General features: G+C 32.3%; 1 protein-coding gene across 5 annotated transcripts in view; it reads right to left on the bottom strand.

Moving 5' to 3' along the window:
- LOC149795084 (uncharacterized) overlaps positions 1 to 20,903 on the bottom strand; it is a 190,994-nt gene that overhangs the window by 68,403 nt on the left and 101,688 nt on the right. For 4 of the 5 annotated variants that reach the window (XM_089964791.1, XM_089964792.1, XM_089964794.1 and 1 more), the window contains 3 exons: positions 6,263 to 6,437; positions 4,734 to 4,799; positions 1,689 to 1,756 (listed from right to left, as the gene is read on the bottom strand). In XM_089964791.1, the coding sequence (XP_089820917.1) occupies positions 1,689 to 1,756; positions 4,734 to 4,799; positions 6,263 to 6,437 (309 nt within the window). The remainder of the gene's footprint in view (positions 1 to 1,688; positions 1,757 to 4,733; positions 4,800 to 6,262; positions 6,438 to 20,903) is intronic. The other variant, XM_089964795.1, reaches the window with a different exon arrangement.

The raw sequence follows: 20,903 nt of genomic DNA on the forward strand, positions 1-20,903 counted from the left end.
CACAAATGAGAATTCAATGTAACATATTTCACCAAGCAACAAACTGGCAGCATACCGGTAGCTCTCAAAATCGACCAAAGAAGTCTAGATACTATTCAAAGCAAAACTTTGCGTGAAAATGGTTAGTAAATGATGAGTTCTTCATTATACATGTGGAATATGTTTGGAATGTATGCTGCAGATATTTCTGGGTTAAGATAATTAGCACGGAATGGAGGGGGGCCCAGATTATGAACCATGTCACTTTGTGTTAACTTGTAGACAGTGAAAGGGTATAGTCTTTTTCATTAATAATTAACATGAGTGCCTGTGACCGCAAATGCTGTTTCAGATGGATTATAATTTTACAGAATAACAAGATAACTAATAATAATTATTCATGACTGCTGAAGACACAAAAAATATGCATGTGGTAAGTATCGTTTTGTATCAATTCTCCGTCTCTTGTATCGATATGTGTATCATTTCAGCAAAAGTAATGATTCATCTATATATTGATGAATCTTTTCACTCCTAAAAAATAGTAACCATGAATGATCTGATTCACATTAATTTCACTTCATGTCCTACAAATAAACAATGAAAGAAAAGCCCACACTTTTGTGACTCGCAGTATCCTATAAATTTCACTGTCTTATGTCACCTTGTACAAAGCCCAAGAATTCATACTCTTCATCAGTGTGACCAAATAAGAGCTTTTGAATTTTCACTGTCATATTTTTGTATGCAAGAATATGGACTGCGATGACACCTTTCTTTTGTATGCTAGAATATGGACTGGGATGAAAGCGTATGTTAGAATATGGACTGGGATGAAACTGTGTATGCTAGAATATGGACTGTGAAGAAACTATTTGCATGTAAGGATATGGGCTGTGATGAAACCAAATGAATGCCAAAATAAGGACTGTGATGACACCATTTGTATACTAGAATATTGACTGGGATGAAATATATAAATGCAAAAATGTAGACTATGAAGAAACAATTTGTATGCAAGAATATGGATTGGGATGAAACTATTTATAGGCAAGCCTGTGAAACTATTTATAGGCAAGAATATGGACTGTGATGACATCATTTGTATGCTAGAATATGGACTGTGATGAAACTATTTGTATTTGAGAATATGGACTGGAATGAAACCATATGAATGCTAAAATGTGGACTGTGATGAAACATCTGTATGCAAGAATATGGACTGTGATGAAACCCTATGAATGCTAGAAAATGGACTGTGATGCAACCGTATGCTCCTTATGGAAAAAAATTATTCTGACATATAAACTACAACACTGTATGCTAACTGACATATAAACTATATTTAATTACTGTTTATTGGTGAGAATGTAAACTGCTGACCAATATATTGCATGCCATGTGCAAATCACCTATTTCCCAGGATGTACATATCCATCAATATTCATTGAAACAACAAAATGAAGTGAAGCAACAAATCAGATAGTGAAAAGAATTATTAACTCAATAGCAAACTGAATGAAAATGAGACGAGATGTCATAATCTGGATTTTATAGTGTGATGTCAGCTTTTAAATAAAATCAATAATGATGAGGAGGATGACATCCTTAATTAAGAAATAATGAGAATTCATCATCATTATTATTATCATCATCATCATGATCATTATCAACTAAAACAGATGAAAGGTAAAAATCACAAGACTTACCTCATCTTCAGTGGGTGGTGGGGGTACTGCTCTTCGTGGACCAGGAGCAGAGCTTTTTGGTTGTTGGCCTAGTACAAAATTATAAAAGAAGCATATCAAATAATTGTCAATATAAGGTGTATAGCAAAAATGGGACTGAAATTATATAACATGTTGCACTGTTGATGAAAATGAATTTGACACTGTACTATAATGGCAGAACTCTGAAATTTCCAAGTACATGTATTGTGGGCCCACAATTCTGTTCCATTTGTTGTCAGTTTTCAAGGACAAAGGCAAGACAAGACTTTAACAGGACCAAAGAAGTCATTAGAGTGATGCTAATGAGTTTTGCTTAACAGGCAAATACCAAGACTCTGGGCTAATCCCTAATACTGCTAAATGTGATGTCATCTGGTGTTATTTTACGGTTAAACTTACGATCTAATGTTGCAACATTGGCATGCAATGACTGTCACATTGTGTGACATTAAAATGCAATGACTCACATTATGTGACATTAGGATGCAATGAGTGTCACATTACACAAAATCAGGATACAACGATTCACATTATATGACATTATGATACAAAGACTCATAGTATGTAACATTAGGATGCAATGACTGTTATATTATGTGACATTAGGATGCAACGACTCACGTTATGTGACATTAAAATGCAATGACTCTCACATTATATGACATTAAAATGCAATGACTCACATTATGTGACATTATGATACAAAGACTCATAGTATGTAACATTAAGATGCAATGACTGTCACATTATGTGACATTAGGATGCAAATGAGTTACATTTTGTGATGTTAGAATGCAATGAGTGTCATATTATTTGAAATTAAGATACAGTGATAGTCACATTATGTGATATTATGATGCAGTGACTGTTATGGTAAGTTAAATTAGGGTTCAATGACTTATGTGACATTAGAATGCAATGAGTCAACATTATGTGACATTAGGATGCAGTGAGTGTCATATTACAGTATGTGAAATTAAGATACAATGACAGTCACATTATGTGACATTGAAGCAAATATGACCTGTCACAGTATGTGACATTAGAATGTGATGAGAATTACATTATATGATATTAGGATACAGCGAGTGTCATATTATGTGAAATTAAGATACAATGAATTAGGATGCAGCGAGTGTCATATTATGTGATATTAGGTTGCATTTGATGCATTATGTAAAATTTAGGAACAGAGTGTTGAAAAGGTAATGACAGTATCTGCTGATAAGAGAAATAAAACTGTATTGAGTGAGCAAGAAAAGAAGACATTTAATGGCTGAAATATTTTGGAATAAAGTAATACTTTCTGATGAAATGCAGGTTATCATTCCTAAAAACCATGTGTACAGATGGCAAACCAGTCAAGAAGCTTACTGACTGGAATATCTAGGACTGCATGGGTATAATGTCAGCATAGGTACAATGTTTTGGGAATGCACTACCTATCATAAAGTGGATACTTTCAATAAAAAATAATACCAAAAATCACATTTATGGCTAGTCATTGCAAATCATTCTGAAATGTCACAATTTGTTATTTCAAACTGAGGATGCATCTTGTCACAATTCTGGAATCTTGATAATATGAATATTTACTATTTCAAGCAAACGTGGACAATACAGAAATAAATATCTTTGTACTTTAACTAAACAGATATATTTTAAATGCAATATCTGCACATATCTGGGATTCACAGACTTTCAGGTAAACCTTTTCTTGAGCATTTTGTGTGCCTGCAGACTCTAAACAAAGATTGCTATTATAATGAATGTCACCAATTTTATCATGAGTAGGTGTTTATTCTTAACATATACCCTAGAGATTTCTTCAACATGTGTGTTTGAGAGTAAAAAGCACTTGTCTTTAACAACTAACCACTTTGTTCACAGTAAGACTGATGTACTGTAAATGTATCACCCTTAAGCAATGTTTATGATTTATTGTTTAAGTGATAGTTACAGGAGACTGATACATAATTACTAACTGGAAAACAATTAAATGGATAAAAATAAGTGCTCTCAATTTTTTAAAAAGCCACCTTGTAAAAAAGTTTGATGCAGGTTGCCATTTTCCAGGCAACTAAATGATAACTGTTCATTCAATGGATTAAATTACTGTTCATAAATCCGTCAGTTGTGAGTATAAATAAATCATTACAAATTACAGTCTATCTTTCATTGTTGCTGAAATAGTTGATGTGACAAGACTGATATCTTATCAAGACTAAAAAAGTGGACTTTGGTTAAAATTATCCATATTTTCTTCTTTTTTTATTGATACTATGACTTACGAAATGCATCTGATTAATAATATAGATAACAAGTTTTAAAAACTGAAGTTTAGCCAACTCTACCTCAAAATCTAAAGCATGCAAAAGTTTTACTGTTGAAAGACAGCCAGACTTAAATCAATTATAGTATCAGTGACCTAATTTTGGGACTGCAGAATATTCACCTACATATAAATCATTATCATGTTTATGTGCAGGAGAAACAATGTCAGAGGTCAAGCTTGAACATTCAATTATAAATATAAAATCAATCATACAAGGAAAATAGGTCACAGGTTGGTTTTTTACTGGGACAGAGAATTATGTAGTGTTTTTAAAAAAAGGAATCCAATAAAGTTGTTGGGTAGAGGCTTCAGGTGTCAAAACTATCAGGTGAAATGCCTTCTGATGATAGAGCTCATCAAGCATGAAAAAGTTCATCGTGAGCTCCATTTAATGTTGTAAGTACTGATTATATTAGTAAAAGAGAGAACATTCAAATTCAAAGTATCAATTTCAATAATATTGACACCTCTGGGAATGATGACAACAACAATGGCACCTCAAAGAATGATGACAACAATACTGACACCTCTCAGAATGATGACTAAAATACTGACACCTCTAAAAATGATGAAAATAAAAACATCAACATGAACCAAAAGAACATTATCAAGAACAATTCCATAAGAAAATCAATACCTAACGTCTCTCCAACAAAGCATAGGTGAGACAAAAATTGTGGTTCACTGACCTGATCTTGCCTGTGACCTGGCAGGTAAAGTTTTCTCATCAGGAGACTCATAATCGCTATCTCCCCCTGAAAACAGACAAATTTGGACAAAAATATGATTATAACCTGACTTGGCAGTGAGCAGGTGCTAACAAAATATTCTTTATTTGAAGGCCTGATTCATTATCTTGAAAGCAATGATTAATAATCCCAAGAAGGTTGGTAAAAATAAAAAATGACACTGTTGTATAAGTGCAAAATACTCCTTCTTATGCATGGTAAAATGTTTTACAATGAAATGCTGTTATAATTATGCTATTATAAATTTTATTTCCCATGACATGATCAGTTAAGAGTTGCAAAGACATAAAATTACGATAATATTCATTAACTTCACATGACAGGATCAGTTAAGAGCCTCTTGTTGCACAGACATAGCTACCACTCCGGTGGCCTATGATGCAGAAGGTTGTGAGTTTGAACCCTAGCCAAGTCATGCCAAAGACTTACAAAAATGGTACTTGCAGCTGCCTCACCAGGCACTCAGCTTTAAGAGGTTAGTGTTAGGACTGGTCGGCCTGGTGTCAGGATAATGTGATTTGGTGGGACATTATGCTATATTTCTGAAGCACGATGCCTAGTGCTAGACATCACTAGAAACTGCCACACTGTAAACATCATAGCAACATGACTAGAAAATTGTTTGTTTTAAAGGTCAGGATCTGGGAGAAAGAGGACAAAAATTGTGGGAAATCCATGATCATATGCTCATGGTGCAAACCTACTAACTTGGTATCCAATATTTTTGTAGAATTAAATTTTTTCTCTAGTGCTGGTTATAGTGATCCAGGTTTTGTTTGTAGCAAATATTCATTTCTAAAGACAATCACAACAACAAAGACAATACTAGATAAAAAGATTTTGAGTTAGCGCTCAGAGACAAATGTTATGAAGAAAAAACAGATCACAGCAACTCTATTTATGAGTGCAACATACTATTATCCCAAGATGTATCCACACTACAAGTTTCATCTCAGCTGGTAAATTAAAATATGAGTGAGAACCAAGAACAGGGAGAATGAAGGAATGATGGACACAAGGACATGAGACAAAGTGATTTTTTTCTGTACTGATTTTAAAAAAAATCAAAATGGAGAAATAATCACAAAAAAACGAAAAAAATAAAGTATCAACTGAGAATAAGGTATTAATTAGTGGAATCTGTACATGGTATTACCAGTATGCAGAAAACTGATAAGAATGTTCTCTTGTCATCCCAAAAGCTATATTCCAAGTCTTATGAGCTTGTAACAAAACAGAATTAAAATAAAAATTAAGAAATAAACTTCAATGCTGGACTTTATCCAAATGTTGACAGGCATTTGGATGGAGACATAAATTATCACCAAAATGATTGCGTTTAATATTAACCTTTAACCAAGTTAGGTTTAACAAAATTAATCCACACTAGACTTTACTCTGTGATCAAGTATTAAATTTCTATATACATCAAGTTACTGGTTTTTGTGGGATACAAATTATCTATCTACCTGTAAACCTATGTAGAGAAGAGATGTGTGGAATGGACAATTTAGCTCCATTGGTTTGAGTTTGAGCAGTGAGTTTGAAGTTTGATCTGCCATTTGTACATAAAATCTCCACATCATCATAAGCAGATGGTCCATTTGGTCGGATTGGGGACTGGAAGGGAGATGCTTCTTCCTCCTTTAATAAGAATTAACTGTTTTCATGTGTAAATGAGTATCTAAAAAAGTTAATCTCGCATAAACAAATAAAGGCAAAATATTTTACTTTATACTATTTTCTCAGCAGACAGTTGTAAAAAAATGATTTATTATAATGCCTTGCTTGTATTTACATGTATTTATTACTTGATATAAAATAAAAATATTAAAATAAAGCATAAATATGATCATATATATTGATGTTTTTAGCATAGCGATTAATATAAGGCATCAAGGCCAATGTTGTACAACAAGCACTGGAGAACAAACATAATATTTACTGAAGTGAAATCATTAATCATTATATTGCGTGATAATTATACATCATCTGTTCAGTGATTATTCAAAAGCAGAGAGATTAACCTCCATTGTTCAAGTGATCCAAAAGCAGAGAGATTAATCTCCATTGTTCAACTGCAGAGAGATTTAAATCTCCACTGTTCAAGTGATCTAAAAGAAGAGATCTCCATTGTACAAGTGATCCAAAAGAAGACAGATTGATCTCCATCGTTCAAGTGATCCAGTAGAAAAGACTGATATCCACTGTTAAAGTGATTAAGAAGAAGAGGGACTTACTTACATTGTTAAAGTGATCCACAAGAAGAGAGACTGATTTCCATTGCTAAAGTGATCACACAGTTGATGGATAAGGTAAAGTTTCAGAGAACTGACCATGTACTATTAGGTGGAGAAAAATCAAACCATTTTACTTGCTTAAACATACCTCAAAGAACCCTGTCAACTTTTCAAAATGAATCAAACTAAAACAAATTATCACTTGGTCAGGACTGTCAGTGTTATAGGCATGTAATGAATCTTGCTCAAAACGCAATGTGTTATTCAGACTGTACATTAGAAAGTGCACATTAGAACACTGAGAAAATATAAAAGAATATGTCCTTAGATGCATATTTTTAAAATACAAATTATTGCAGTAATACAATTAAAGATTCTAATATTATTTTTTACTTTTAAAAGTATTATTTTTTTTATCACATACTTGTTATCAGGGGTTGTAGTGCCACTGACATAAAGCCATACAGAATACCTTTAACTCTCTAATTTTTAAATTAATTAATATTTACCAGTATACATAGGATATGCAGATTTAACATTCAAAAATGATTTGTGACTTTTCTCCTGAAGATGAAACTGAGTTAGTTCTATATCAGTCTGAAAAACTGACCTGTCTGACTCAGGGGTGACACCATCGAAGTTCAAGAGATCAAAACAAGAGCTGCATTTATCATGTAGTTTTGGCTTTTATGAAAATTATAGGTGACCACAGTAAAAATTCACAAGATCTCATTACCCATTTATTAACATAATGGTTCCTAAAGTGTAGCCAATGTTTATTAACATTACTTGCAACACATGAAACCATAACCTAGCTGATTCATCAACACTTTAGTTAATTAATATTAATCCATAACTGACTGATCTGTTTATTCTGTTGCTGGGATACAGTATTATTAGCATGGTGAATACCTACTGTGTATACTTGCTTATTAGTCAAATCAACTGCAAATTTCGCTAATCAAGATCTGCTACTGCATAATGCACCAGCAGATCTGGGTATTTGCAGTTTGATAGGAGTATTGAGTAGAACAAACAAACAGATCCAGATCTGAAGGCACACTATGCTATGACAGATCATGATCTTTGATTTTTTGCAGTTTGACTCAACTTATAAGCAAGTAAGATTCTTCTCTGATTTTCAACAGAAGCAAACCCACTTACCCAGTACTTCAACTCATTCTGGGTCAGAATAAGTAATATATATAGACATAAATGACCTTTTTCAGGATAGCATAATGCTGATTATTTCATGAAAAATGATTTATGCAATCTCAACAATGTTACAATATGAAATGGCTTATATTCCATCTCTACAATGTTACAATATGAAATGGCTTATGTTCCATCTCTACAATGTTACAATATGAAATGGCTTATATGCCATCTCAACAATGTTACAAAATGAAATGGCTTATATTCCACCTCTACAATGTTACAATATGAAATGGCTTATATTCCATCTCTACAATGTTACAATATGAAACGGCTTATATGCCATCTCAAGAATGTTACAAAATGAAATGGCTTATATTCCATCTCTACAATGTAACAAAAGGAAAAGACATGCCATCTCTACAATGTAACAAAAGGAAAAGACATGCCATCTCTACAATGTTACAACAGGAAGTTCTAATGTGACCATCAATTATTTTGTAATTTACTGCTTACAAGGGTGTGCTCTAGTTACTTATATACTTGAGTGAATCACTGCAGCATGGATACTACAAAAATGCAACTTAGCCAATGTTGTGGGATATATATATATATATATACATACATATATATATATCTTACACATGAAAGCCAGGTTACAGAGGGTGCTTAGTTACTGAGGAAGCAAGGTTGCAAGGGGGGGGGCACAGTTACAGTCTAAGCATGGTTACGGAAGGGGACAGGTTACAGAGTAAGACAGGAGGGAGCCAGAATATGGAAGAAACCAAGGTACAGAGGGTGCCAGGTTACAGAGGAAGTAAATTTGTGGGGGTGGGTAGTGGCAGGTTACAGAGGAAGTTAGTTTGCTGGGAGGGAGATGCCAGGTTACAGAGGAAGTCAAGTTGCAGGGGTTTGGGTGGGAAATGGCAGGTTACAGAGGAAGCCAGGTTGCAGGGAGGGGGATGCCAGGTTACAGAGAAAGCCAGGCTGCAGAGGGGTGTGCCAGGTTACAGAGGAAGTCAGGTTAATAATAATAATAATAATAGTAATAATAATAATAATATATAATATATACTTTATTTTATGAAGGTAACACAGTTATAATATATAATTCTCCCTTGATGTCCTCAGAATGAGCAGTTAAAACTAATTGTAAATACAAACAAGAAAAATATATTTAATTATAATAATAATAATAATAATAATAATGATAATATTACATGTATTAAAGCATGTTTAAATACATTAAGTATAAAAGTCAAAAGGATATATGACATACATTAATAGAACATTCTGGATTGCACGTATTTCAATATTTCCGGTGATGACTACCTTTCAAGAGATGTTCAAATCCAGATTGAGACGGATGAATTAAACAGCACTTTGAAAGATAAGCAAAGATATGTTTGGAAACATGTCTTCTAAACAGTTCAGATATGGTTGGCAGAACATATATTGGTTTCTAAATACACTGCTCCCTCAATAACTTGCGCCCGGATAACTCGTGATCCCGCTTATAACGCGGTGTCCGTCTTGGCTCCCGATTTTTTCCAGAGAAAATGTATTTAAAATATCTTTAAAATATGCTGAACATGAAAAAATTACGATAAGAATTGATAAATTAAACCTTGATACATTGCTTGTTTTATCATCGAAAATGGTGATTAATGCCCGTAAAAATATAATCCATATTTTGAAATTTACAAGTTCTAAAGAAGAATTAATTTCAGAGATCTCGAAAACGCTTAATTACGCGTATTTGGACACCAATTTTTGATCTGGGACGCAGAAAATCACTGAGGCGGGAGTCCTCCATACGCATGTAATAGGTGCGCGGGAAAATTCAAAGATTTGCCAGTCCTGTTTCAGCCACCTGCTTTGTGGGAAAATGTGTTGATCAGTTAACTGTGCTGATATTTACAATGACAGAATTCAGTGATTGAAAGACTCTTTGATGTACTGTTGCCATTTTATAAGAGTACATTAATAAAAAAAAAAGAACATGATGCAACAGCAAGGCAGCTAGTTCAAAGGCTTTGACTGGTGGCCAAGTAAGAAAATGTACTGATATTTAGTGATTGAATTCAGAGGCAGAAAGACCCAGTTTTAAAATCCTAGCGAGACCTCTGTTTAAAGATATCATATATTATGTAAGTTTTTATGATAAATAGTTGTCATTATACTGTAAATAAACAGACTGGTGAAATAGCTATCAATGAAAACTTCTGGTAAATGCTAACAGGTGGCAACAGAGAATGAAATAAACACCAATTAAACGTCTTCCTGTGTGAAAGTCACGTTCTAATCCTTTAATTCCGTTTCAGTGTAAACATCGTAATCACAACATATTCTGTTCATTGAAAACATGAAAAGAGTCAATCGACCGTCACATCGAAACCCATGAGTACTTCTGTGAGAACCAAATTACATGTACATGCCAGCTTTGTTTTGATCAACAACTTGGGGAAGTGTTTGTTGCATTAAAAAAAAATCGATTACAAGAGACCTCGGGTGCTGGATTAAGGGTCTTGGAGCTGCCTTTGACGTAAAGCAAAACTGTAACAGAGACAACGACGATGATAGTGACTTCGAATGTTTCAGTGAAACTGATGTCAGTAATGCCGAGACTGTTTGGGAGAAATTCGTACAGACTCATGGTCCTGAGATGGGCGTTTCTCTTGATGATATGGAGGAGTGGATTTGTGCTGACAATGATTGCCCCACAGCCTAATACATGTCAGATGAAACTATAATTATTTCTATAGTGAACAAATTTGCAGCAGAAGACGATTCTAACTGGAGTAACACAAGTGTTGAAAGTGATGCAGACACAGATGTTGCACCCCCACCCCTCTGCACAGGAAGCAATCAAATATTTTGATATTGCCATAAGGTGGCTGGAGACTCAAAATGTTGACTACGTAAAGCTCATGCAGTTGAGAAATCTGAGGGATTTTGCTCGGCGGCAGAGAAACTAAGGAGTAACACACACAAAAAAAATTAACTGATTTTTTCAAAAAGTGAATTGATATTTGTCAAGGGTGGCACAAACGGCAAGTATTAACTTGTTCTAATTTACATTGTTTTAAATTTGTAGACCAATTAAATATGTTGGTACTGATTAACCCTTGTTTTTTTTGTTTTCCATTTTACTTCTATCGCATTCAAATCTATCTATCTATCGTTCGATCGACACTGTTTCTCGAAAAGAGTCGATCTTTTGTATATAAAAAAACGTCTAATTTGGATCAAACAATAAAACTAGAATGTATCCAATTCAACATAAAAATCAGTGATGTAGTACACAATGTGTGAAGTGGTACACATGTTAAGCGAACGGAAACCACGTGGAATAATGTTTTCGATGATCGCCTCAATATACTGTAATTTATCCTGAAATTAATGTTGTCCTATGAGAAAATAATAAAGTACACCGTTATGAAGAGATATTTATTAACAGTTAATCTCAGAACGATTATAAAGTGAGTATTCAACAGTATAATCTGCCTACCCCCCTCCCTTATTTTTCCGTTATGTCGTCAATCACTTTATTGGTTTTGGGCTTATTTTATAGGTCCCTCGATAACTCACGCCTCACTTATAGTGCGGTCAATGTTTCTGGACCCCGATGTGAACAAGTTATTGAGGGAGTGGTGTATTTAGATTTGATTTTAACCCCCATGTTATAAATAAGCAGAGATAGAAAGATTCCATTAGTAATCCTTTGGTTGATTATCACTGGTTACCTACTGATCCATTCAAGTTGATTTCTTACAATTAATTTAACTTTTTCTATTCACTTACTATTTCTACACATGACATACATTATTGAATTAGTGAATTGTACACTGTCAGAAATTCTGGACAAGATAAAATCTTGTAACTGTCAACTTTTTGCAATATTATTTGATACAATGGAAGTGATATTTATTACATTAATGAAGCGCTTCTTGTATATTATCAGTTACTGTACAATCAATTATTAGATGATCTGAGATTTAACTGTTTCTATTCAGAGTAGCATCCTTCAGAATGTTCCACGTTACATGTGGACTTGAAGTTTTAATAAAAAACTTACAGCAGACTGAATCACAGCTGTACATCTGTTACACCAGCCTTTGGTTGTGTTAATCCTCGACTTTATGAAAATAGACTCTCCTTGGTCTTTATGCAAATAGACTTGATTCCGTCTTTGTGAAAACAGACTCTTTTTTGTCTTTATGTAAATATACTTGATTCTGTCTTTATGAAAACAGACTCTCCTTGGTCTTTATTTAAATAGACTTGATTATGTCTTCATGAAAATAGACTCTCTTTGGTCTTTATGTAAATAGACTTCATTATGTCTTCATGAAAATAGACTCTCTTTTGTCTTTATTTAAATAGACTTGATTATGTCTTCATGAAAATAGACTCTCCTTGGTCTTTATTTAAATAGACTTGATTATGTCTTCATGAAAATAGACTCTCTTTTGTCTTTATGTAAATAGACTTGATTATGTCTTCATGAAAATAGACTCTCTTTGATCTTTACGTAAAATATACTTGATTATGTCTTTATGAAAACACTCTCTTTGGTCGTTATGTAAATAGACTTGATTATGTTTTTATTAAATAGACTTGATTATTTCTTTATGAAAACAGACTCTCCTTGGTCATTATTGTAATTGGACTTGATTATGTCTTTATGAAAATACTCTCTTTTGTCTTTATGTAAATAGACTTGATTATGTCTTCATGAAAATAGACTCTTTGGTCTTTATGTAAATAGACTTGATTATGTCTTTATGAAAATAGACTATCTTTTGTCTTTATGTAAATATACTTGTTATGTCTTTATGAAAACAGACTCTCTTTTGTCTCTATGTAAATAGACTATTATGTCTTTATGAAAATAGACTCATTGGTGTTTATCAAATAGACTTGATTATGTCTTTATGAAAACAGTCTCTTTTGTCTTTATGTAAATATACTTGATTATGTCTTTATGAAAATAGACTCTCTTTTGTCTTTATGTAAACAGACTTGATTATGTCTTTATGAAAATAGACTATCTTTGGTCTTTATGTAAATCTACTTGATTAAGTCTTTATGAAAATAGACTATTCTTTCTTTTTGCAAATAGATTCTTTTGTCTTTATGTAAATAGACTTTATTATGTCTTTATGAAAATAGACTCTCTTTGGTCTTTATGTAAATATACTTGATTATGTCTTTATGAAAACAGACTCTCCTTGGTCTTTATTTAAATAGACTTGATTATGTCTTTATGTAAATAGACTTTATTATGTCTTTATGAAAACAGACTCTCTTTTGTCTTTATGTAAATAGACTTGATTATGTCTTTATGAAAATAGACTCTTTTGTCTTTATGTAAATACACTTGATTATGTCTTTATGAAAACAGACTCTCCTTGGTCTTTATTTAAATAGACTTGATTATGTCTTTATGAAAATAGACTCTCTTTTGTCTTTATGTAAATAGACTTGATTATGTCTTTATGAAAACAGTCTCTTTTGTCTTTATGTAAATATACTTGATTATGTCTTAATGAAAACAGTCTCTTTTGTCTTTATGTAAATATACTTGATTATGTGTTTATGAAAATAAACTCTCTTTGGCCTTTATGTAAATAGACTTGATTATGTCTTTATGAAAATAGACTCTCTTTTGTCTTTATGTAAATACACTTGATTATGTCTTCATGAAAATAGACTCTCTTTTGTCTTTATGTAAATATACCTGATTATGTCTTTATGAAAATAGACTCTCTTTTGTCTTTATGTAAATACACTTGATTATGTCTTTATGAAAACAGACTCTCCTTGGTCTTTATTTAAATAGACTTGATTATGTCTTTATGAAAATAGATTCTCTTTTGTCTTTATGTAAATAGACTTGATTATGTCTTTATGAAAACAGTCTCTTTTGTCTTTATGTAAATATACTTGATTATGTCTTTATGAAAACAGACTCTCTTTGGTCATTATGTAAATAGACTTGATTATGTCTATATGAAAATAGACTCATTGGTTTTTATTAAAAAGACTTATGTCTTTATGAAAATAGACTATTCTGTCTTTATGAAAATAAACTCTTTTGTCTTTATATACATAGACTTGATTATGTCTTTATGAAAATAGACTCCCATTGGTTTTTATTAAATAGACTTATGTCTTTATGAAAATAGACTCTCTGTCTTTATGTAAATAGACTTAATTATGTCTTTATGAAAACAGACTCTTTTTTGTCTTTATGTAAATACACTTGATTATGTCTTTATGAAAACAGACTCTCCTTGGTCTTTATTTAAATAGACTTGATTATGTCTTTATGAAAATAGATTCTCTTTTGTCTTTATGTAAATAGACTTGATTATGTCTTTATGAAAACAGTCTCTTTTGTCTTTATGTAAATATACTTGATTATGTCTTTATGAAAACAGACTCTCTTTGGTCATTATGTAAATAGACTTGATTATGTCTATATGAAAATAGACTCGTTGGTTTTTATTAAAAAGACTTATGTCTTTATGAAAATAGACTATTCTGTCTTTATGAAAATAAACTCTTTTGTCTTTATATACATAGACTTGATTAAGTCTTTATGAAAATAGACTCCCATTGGTTTTTATTAAATAGACTTATGTCTTTATGAAAATAGACTCTCTGTCTTTATGTAAATAGACTCTCTTTGGTCATTATGTAAATATACTTGAGTATGTCTTTATGAAAATAGACTATTCTGTCTTTTTGTAAATAGATTCTTTTGTCATTATGTAAATATACTTAATTATGTCTTTATGAAAACAGGCTCTCTTTTGTCTTTATTTAAGAAGACTTGATTATGTCTTTATGAAAATAGACTGTTCTGTCTTTATTTAAATATACTTGATTATGTCTTTATGAAAACAGACTCTTTTTTGTCTTTATGTAAATACACTTGATTATGTCTTTATGAAAACAGACTCTTTGGTCATTATGTAAATAGACTTAATTATGTCTTTATGAAAATAGACTCGTTGGTTTTTATTAAATAGACTTGTGTCTTTATGAAAATAGACTCACTTTTGTCTTTATGTAAATATACTTGTTATGTCTTTATGAAAACAGACTCTCTTTGGCCTTTTGTAAATATACTTGATTATGCCTTTATGAAAATAGACTCTCATCTGGCTCTATGTAAATAGACTTTATTATGTCTTTATGAAAATAGACTCTCGGTTTTTATTAAATAGACTTGATTTTGTCTTTATGAAAATAGACTCTCTTTGGTCATTATGTAAATATACTTGAGTATGTCTTTATGAAAATAGACTATTCTGTCTTTTTGTAAATAGATTCTTTTGTCATTATGTAAATATACTTAATTATGTCTTTATGAAAACAGACTCTCTTTTGTCTTTATTTAAGAAGACTTGATTATGTCTTTATGAAAATAGACTGTTCTGTCTTTATTTAAATATACTTGATTATGTCTTTATGAAAATCGATATATTCTGTCTATGAAAACAGACTTGATCAGTGGCATCACAAAGGGGTGAAGACAGCACCAGGTGACACCATCAGAGCAGGTGACATCAAAATGACTGTCTACAAAATTTTTTAATTTTGGTGCAGGAAGGAGGTCCATGGGGGTGAAACCATGAGTTACCGCACATGACTGTTTATTAAAAAAATGTAATTTTTGTGCAGGAAGGAGGTCCATCGGGGTGACACCATCAGTTACTGCACTGGGTGACAACAACCCTAGTGATGCCAGTGGACTTGATTCTGTTTTTATGAAAATTGACTATTTTTCTTTATGCAAATTTACTATTCTATCTTAATGAAAATAGACATGTGCCTTTTTTTATGAAAAAAAAAGGCTTGAGTCTGTCATGCTAAAAATGAATGCTGTCCTAAAGCTATGTTTTCTAAAGGTGATTCATTATCCATTTTTTTTTTTAAAGTAGCCTTTTGTAATAAAACTGAGTTCATAATAGAGTGCCAGATTTAAAGTGCCTCAATGCGTGAAGCCTTCTAAATTTTCTAAACAAAATATGGTGGGAGTTTGCAAATTTGGATAAAAAGTTATAAAAACTGAATTTTTGAAGTATCTATATAAGATGACCATTATGTTCTGCATTATATATATCCTTATTATTATTTTACATTTAATTCAAATAGGAAAATGATCAATTGCTGAGAAACATGGGATTTACACTTCAATGATATTCTCCGATTTATTGCTATAAGCATCACTGTGCTGTATGTTCAGTGGCTCTTGTAGGTGACATAGCAATCTGTAATAATCCCCAATATTCAATCATGCTTCTAAGCCATCTTGCATTCTTACAACCTAAGACTAGTCTGTGCTGACATCCCCTATCACAATAACTTACGGATTATGATTGAGAGCTGACTTAAGTAGTTTCAAACTTCTCTATGCAAGAGACAGGTGAATCTGGTGGCCTTTACACATAAAATACTTATATGTTACTGCATTTGTATGGGAAAATGTGAAAAACATTTTTGGGATGGATACTACATGATCCTGGGTACCAACTTTGACGAGACAAGGCAGATTTTTGTATTCATATTGTCTCATGCTGACTGATCTCAAAGTATTTTCTTTTTTTGACAATAAACCTGACTGTTTAAATAATACAACCAACCCCTCCCTCTTTTCAAAATTTTCTCTTGTATCTTTTATTTCATGCGGGAGGTCGCAGGTTCAAACCCTGGCCAAGACATAACAAAGACTTAAAAAAATGATAATAGCAGCTGCCTCACTTGGTGCTCAGCATTAAGAGGTTAGTGTTAGGACTGGTCAGCCTGGTGTCAGGATAATGTGACTGGGTGGGACATGATGCTATATGTCTGTGGCATGATGCCCTAGTGCTAGATATCACATTAAACTGCCATACTGCAGACGTTTTAGCAATATGACAGAAAAAGTGTTAAAGCTACATTAAAAAAGAAATCCAAATCTATCTTTTATTTCAATTCATATCCCTCTATATCAAGCTCATTAATTTGTACTGTGATTTACACCATGAAAAGTTTCACATAAGCCTAACACATTGACTTCTATTGTTTTGATTCAATATAAGTATTACTTCTTCAAGTTTTTGGTAAGTCACGTCTGATACTGTTACCTGCCAATTACAACTTAGCCCTTTCTAAACCAGATCTAGTGAAATGGAAGAAGGTATAGAATTTGAGGATTCACTTCTAACATTTACAGTAACTGTTTTGATAACAGACTGCATATGAGATGGATCATAAATCTCAGATTAATGAGTTTTTGTCTTAGTACCAGTCTCAATAGACTCAGCTTGATTTTAAGATGTTGTTGTTGTTGTAGGGTTTAACGCGTTTTTTTAGCACATGATAGGCTATACATGGCGGAAAGTATTAATGGTGGAGGAAGAACCCGGAAAGAACCACCAATCCACAAGAAGCTACTGGCAAGCTTTCTCACATACCCACATTGGTTGAATCCAAGACTCGAACCCACGCAGACAGAGGTGAGATGGCAATGATCTACAATGGAGAGTGCTTTAGACCACTTGGCCACTTGGGGCCCCGATTTTAAGATATATTATTACCTGTAACTATTACACAAGCAAGTTCATTTTGTACATTGATATTCGTCATGATACCAGCATGTTCATCTTGAGGTAGTGATATTGGGCCTCAAAGACATTATACCAGCATGATCATCTTGAGGTAGTGATATTGGGCCTCAAAGACATTATACCAGCATGATCATCTTGAGGTAGTGATATTGGGCCTCAAAGACATTATACCAGCATGTTCATCTTGAGGTAGTGATATTGGGCCTCAAAGACATTATACCAGCATGATCATCTTGAGGTAGTGATATTGGGCCTCAAAGACATTATACCAGCATGATCATCTTGAAGTAGTGATATTGGGCCTCAAAGACATTATACCAGCATGATCATCTTGAGGTAGTGATATTGGGCCTCAAAGACATTATACCAGCATGATCATCTTGAGGTAGTGATATTGGGCCTCAAAGACATTATACCAGCATGATCATCTTGAGGTAGTGATATTGGGCCTCAAAGACATTATACCAGCATGTTCATCTTGAGGTAGTGATATTGGGCCTCAAAGACATTATACCAGCATGATCATCTTGAGGTAGTGATATTGGGCCTCAAAGACATTATACCAGCATGATCATCTTGAGGTAGTGATATTGGGCCTCAAAGACATTATACCAGCATGATCATCTTGAGGTAGTGATATTGGGCCTCAAAGGAGTCACTATTGCACACCATCTTCTTTTTATGTTACAGGAATCATTTGATTTACGAAGTCATTTGACCAATCTACATACATGTAACCATGTTCAACAAGTGTGTGTGAATTAGTACCAGTTGTGATGAATATCAATAAAGATTTGCTAGTACCTAAATTCAGTTAGTGGGACCAAAGTAAATAAATAAGATTATTATTATTATTATTATTATTATTGCTACAGTTTATTCAGAGATTCAAAACATTATATTGTATGAAATATTGTAAACAATCTTAGCTAATTATTATAAAACGAGTTTTTAGCTTTAGTTCATCAGTTTGCTTGATAAGATAATAAAGTTTACAAAACAGATAAATAAAACCTTTTAAAAAAAAATCTTATAAACTTTATGTCATTCTGAATAAAGTTCACAAGATATCTAATTAAGTGTATAAGGTACTGGATAAAGTTCACAAGATATCTAATTAAGTTTGTAGGGTACTGGATAAAGTTCACAAGATATCTAATTAAGTTTATATGGTACTGGATAGAGTTCACAAGATATCTAATTTAGTTTATAAGGTACTGGATAAAGTTCACATGATATCTAATTTAGTTTATAAGGAATCTTATGAAATAAAAAAGATAGCTTATAAACAGCATTTCCAATAACAATATGTCTCATTAGTAATGATATCTTATATATCACATAATATATCTCATTAGAATTGATATCTTATATATCATAAATCCTGTAAACTATGTTCTGAGATCTTATTTATTAAAAAAGATATATAATGTATTACTTCTTCAAGTTTTTGGTAAGTCACGTCTAATACTGTTACCTGCCAATTACAACTTAGCCCTTTCTAAACCAGATCTAGTGAGATGGAAGATATATCCTGTAAAGTACATAATATATCTTGTACAGTGTATCATATATCTTGTACAGTATATCAGATACATTGTACAGTATACACTATATCTTTTATAGTATACAAAATACATTGTAAGCTATATATCTTGTACAGTATATGAAATATCTTGTTCAGTATATAAAATATCTTGTACAGTATACATGGTATCTAACTAGGTTTACAACGATACCTTAAATCTTGAAGAATTTTAAAGACAGCTTATACTGGAGAAACTTAATGAGATACCATCTATACATTAATCCTGTCTTGAAAGACCACTGCTATGAGAGACCACCTGTTTTGAGAGACCAGGATCTCCATGGACACAATTATTGAATATATAGTTGTTATGACCTGTTTTGTGAGACCATTATTTTTGGCAGAAAGAGTAGACTTTCAAAACAGAATCTAATGTATAAAACACTCTGTCAGACATCCTTTAAAACTTATGAGACATCTTTTTAACCTTGTTAGATTTATATTTAGTGTTTGAGATGCCAAAATAATATTCTGGACATTCATAGGTCATTTATTCTTTCAATCTATGTACACACTATATACATACATGTATGGTGTTGATATGTACAAACTTCATGTAGACATTACGGTGCTGATGTGTACATACATGTATGGTGCTCATATGTATGCACTACATGTAGATATGTATGGTACTGATATGTACATACATGTATACATGGTGCTGTTATATATGCACTACATATATACATGTATGGTGCTCATATGTAAACACTACATGTATACATGTATAGTGCTGATGCTGCTGATATCAACACAATACATAGATATATTACTATTTTGACTAAGAGTTATTGTTGTTTTTTTGTACTCTGAATATAAAATATCTAAAATGACTAGTAGTTTCATCCAAATAACTTTCTTCAAATGACAAAATGACAATTATTATCATCTGTAGTAGTAGTAGTATAGTTGTAGTAGTAGTAGTAGTAGTAGTATCAATTGTTGCTGATTAAATACCTATATCTAAGATGCATGCATTAAAGATGGTGGTTGATATATGTAATAGAAAATTGTGTTACGTATAATATACATGAATTAGAAATTTATGTGCATCAATGAAGTGTTAAGAAGAAAAATACAATTATTGCTGTTATAACTTGTTACAATTTAGGATATTCAGTTTAAGAGAACACACTCTGATGCTATACGGTATTGACAAGATTGGCATTTATAAAATTGCAATAGATTGTGCCAAACTGATCACTGTTGTGCCAGCTGGAATATTTGTTTGCCTACAACCCAATTCACTTTCATACATTTATTTTTAATACATGCGCAGTTGGAAGATCATTTTACCTATAACCCAGATTGCTGTATTCATACATTTTGTTTATTACATGTAATGTATTTGATTCTTTATAATTTTCTTTTTTGTCATAAAATTTAGTGAAATGCATATTTCTTTTCTGGACCAGATCAACATTTTGTTTCTTCTCAAAATGTGAAATTGCCAATTTGTAGGCCAACCCCTGTATGAGAAACAAAACATAAAACAAGGACATAA

Source organism: Sinohyriopsis cumingii, chromosome 7, assembly GCF_028554795.1.
Source record: "Sinohyriopsis cumingii isolate HCF-2022 chromosome 7, ASM2855479v2, whole genome shotgun sequence".
NCBI lineage: Eukaryota > Metazoa > Mollusca > Bivalvia > Unionida > Unionidae > Sinohyriopsis > Sinohyriopsis cumingii.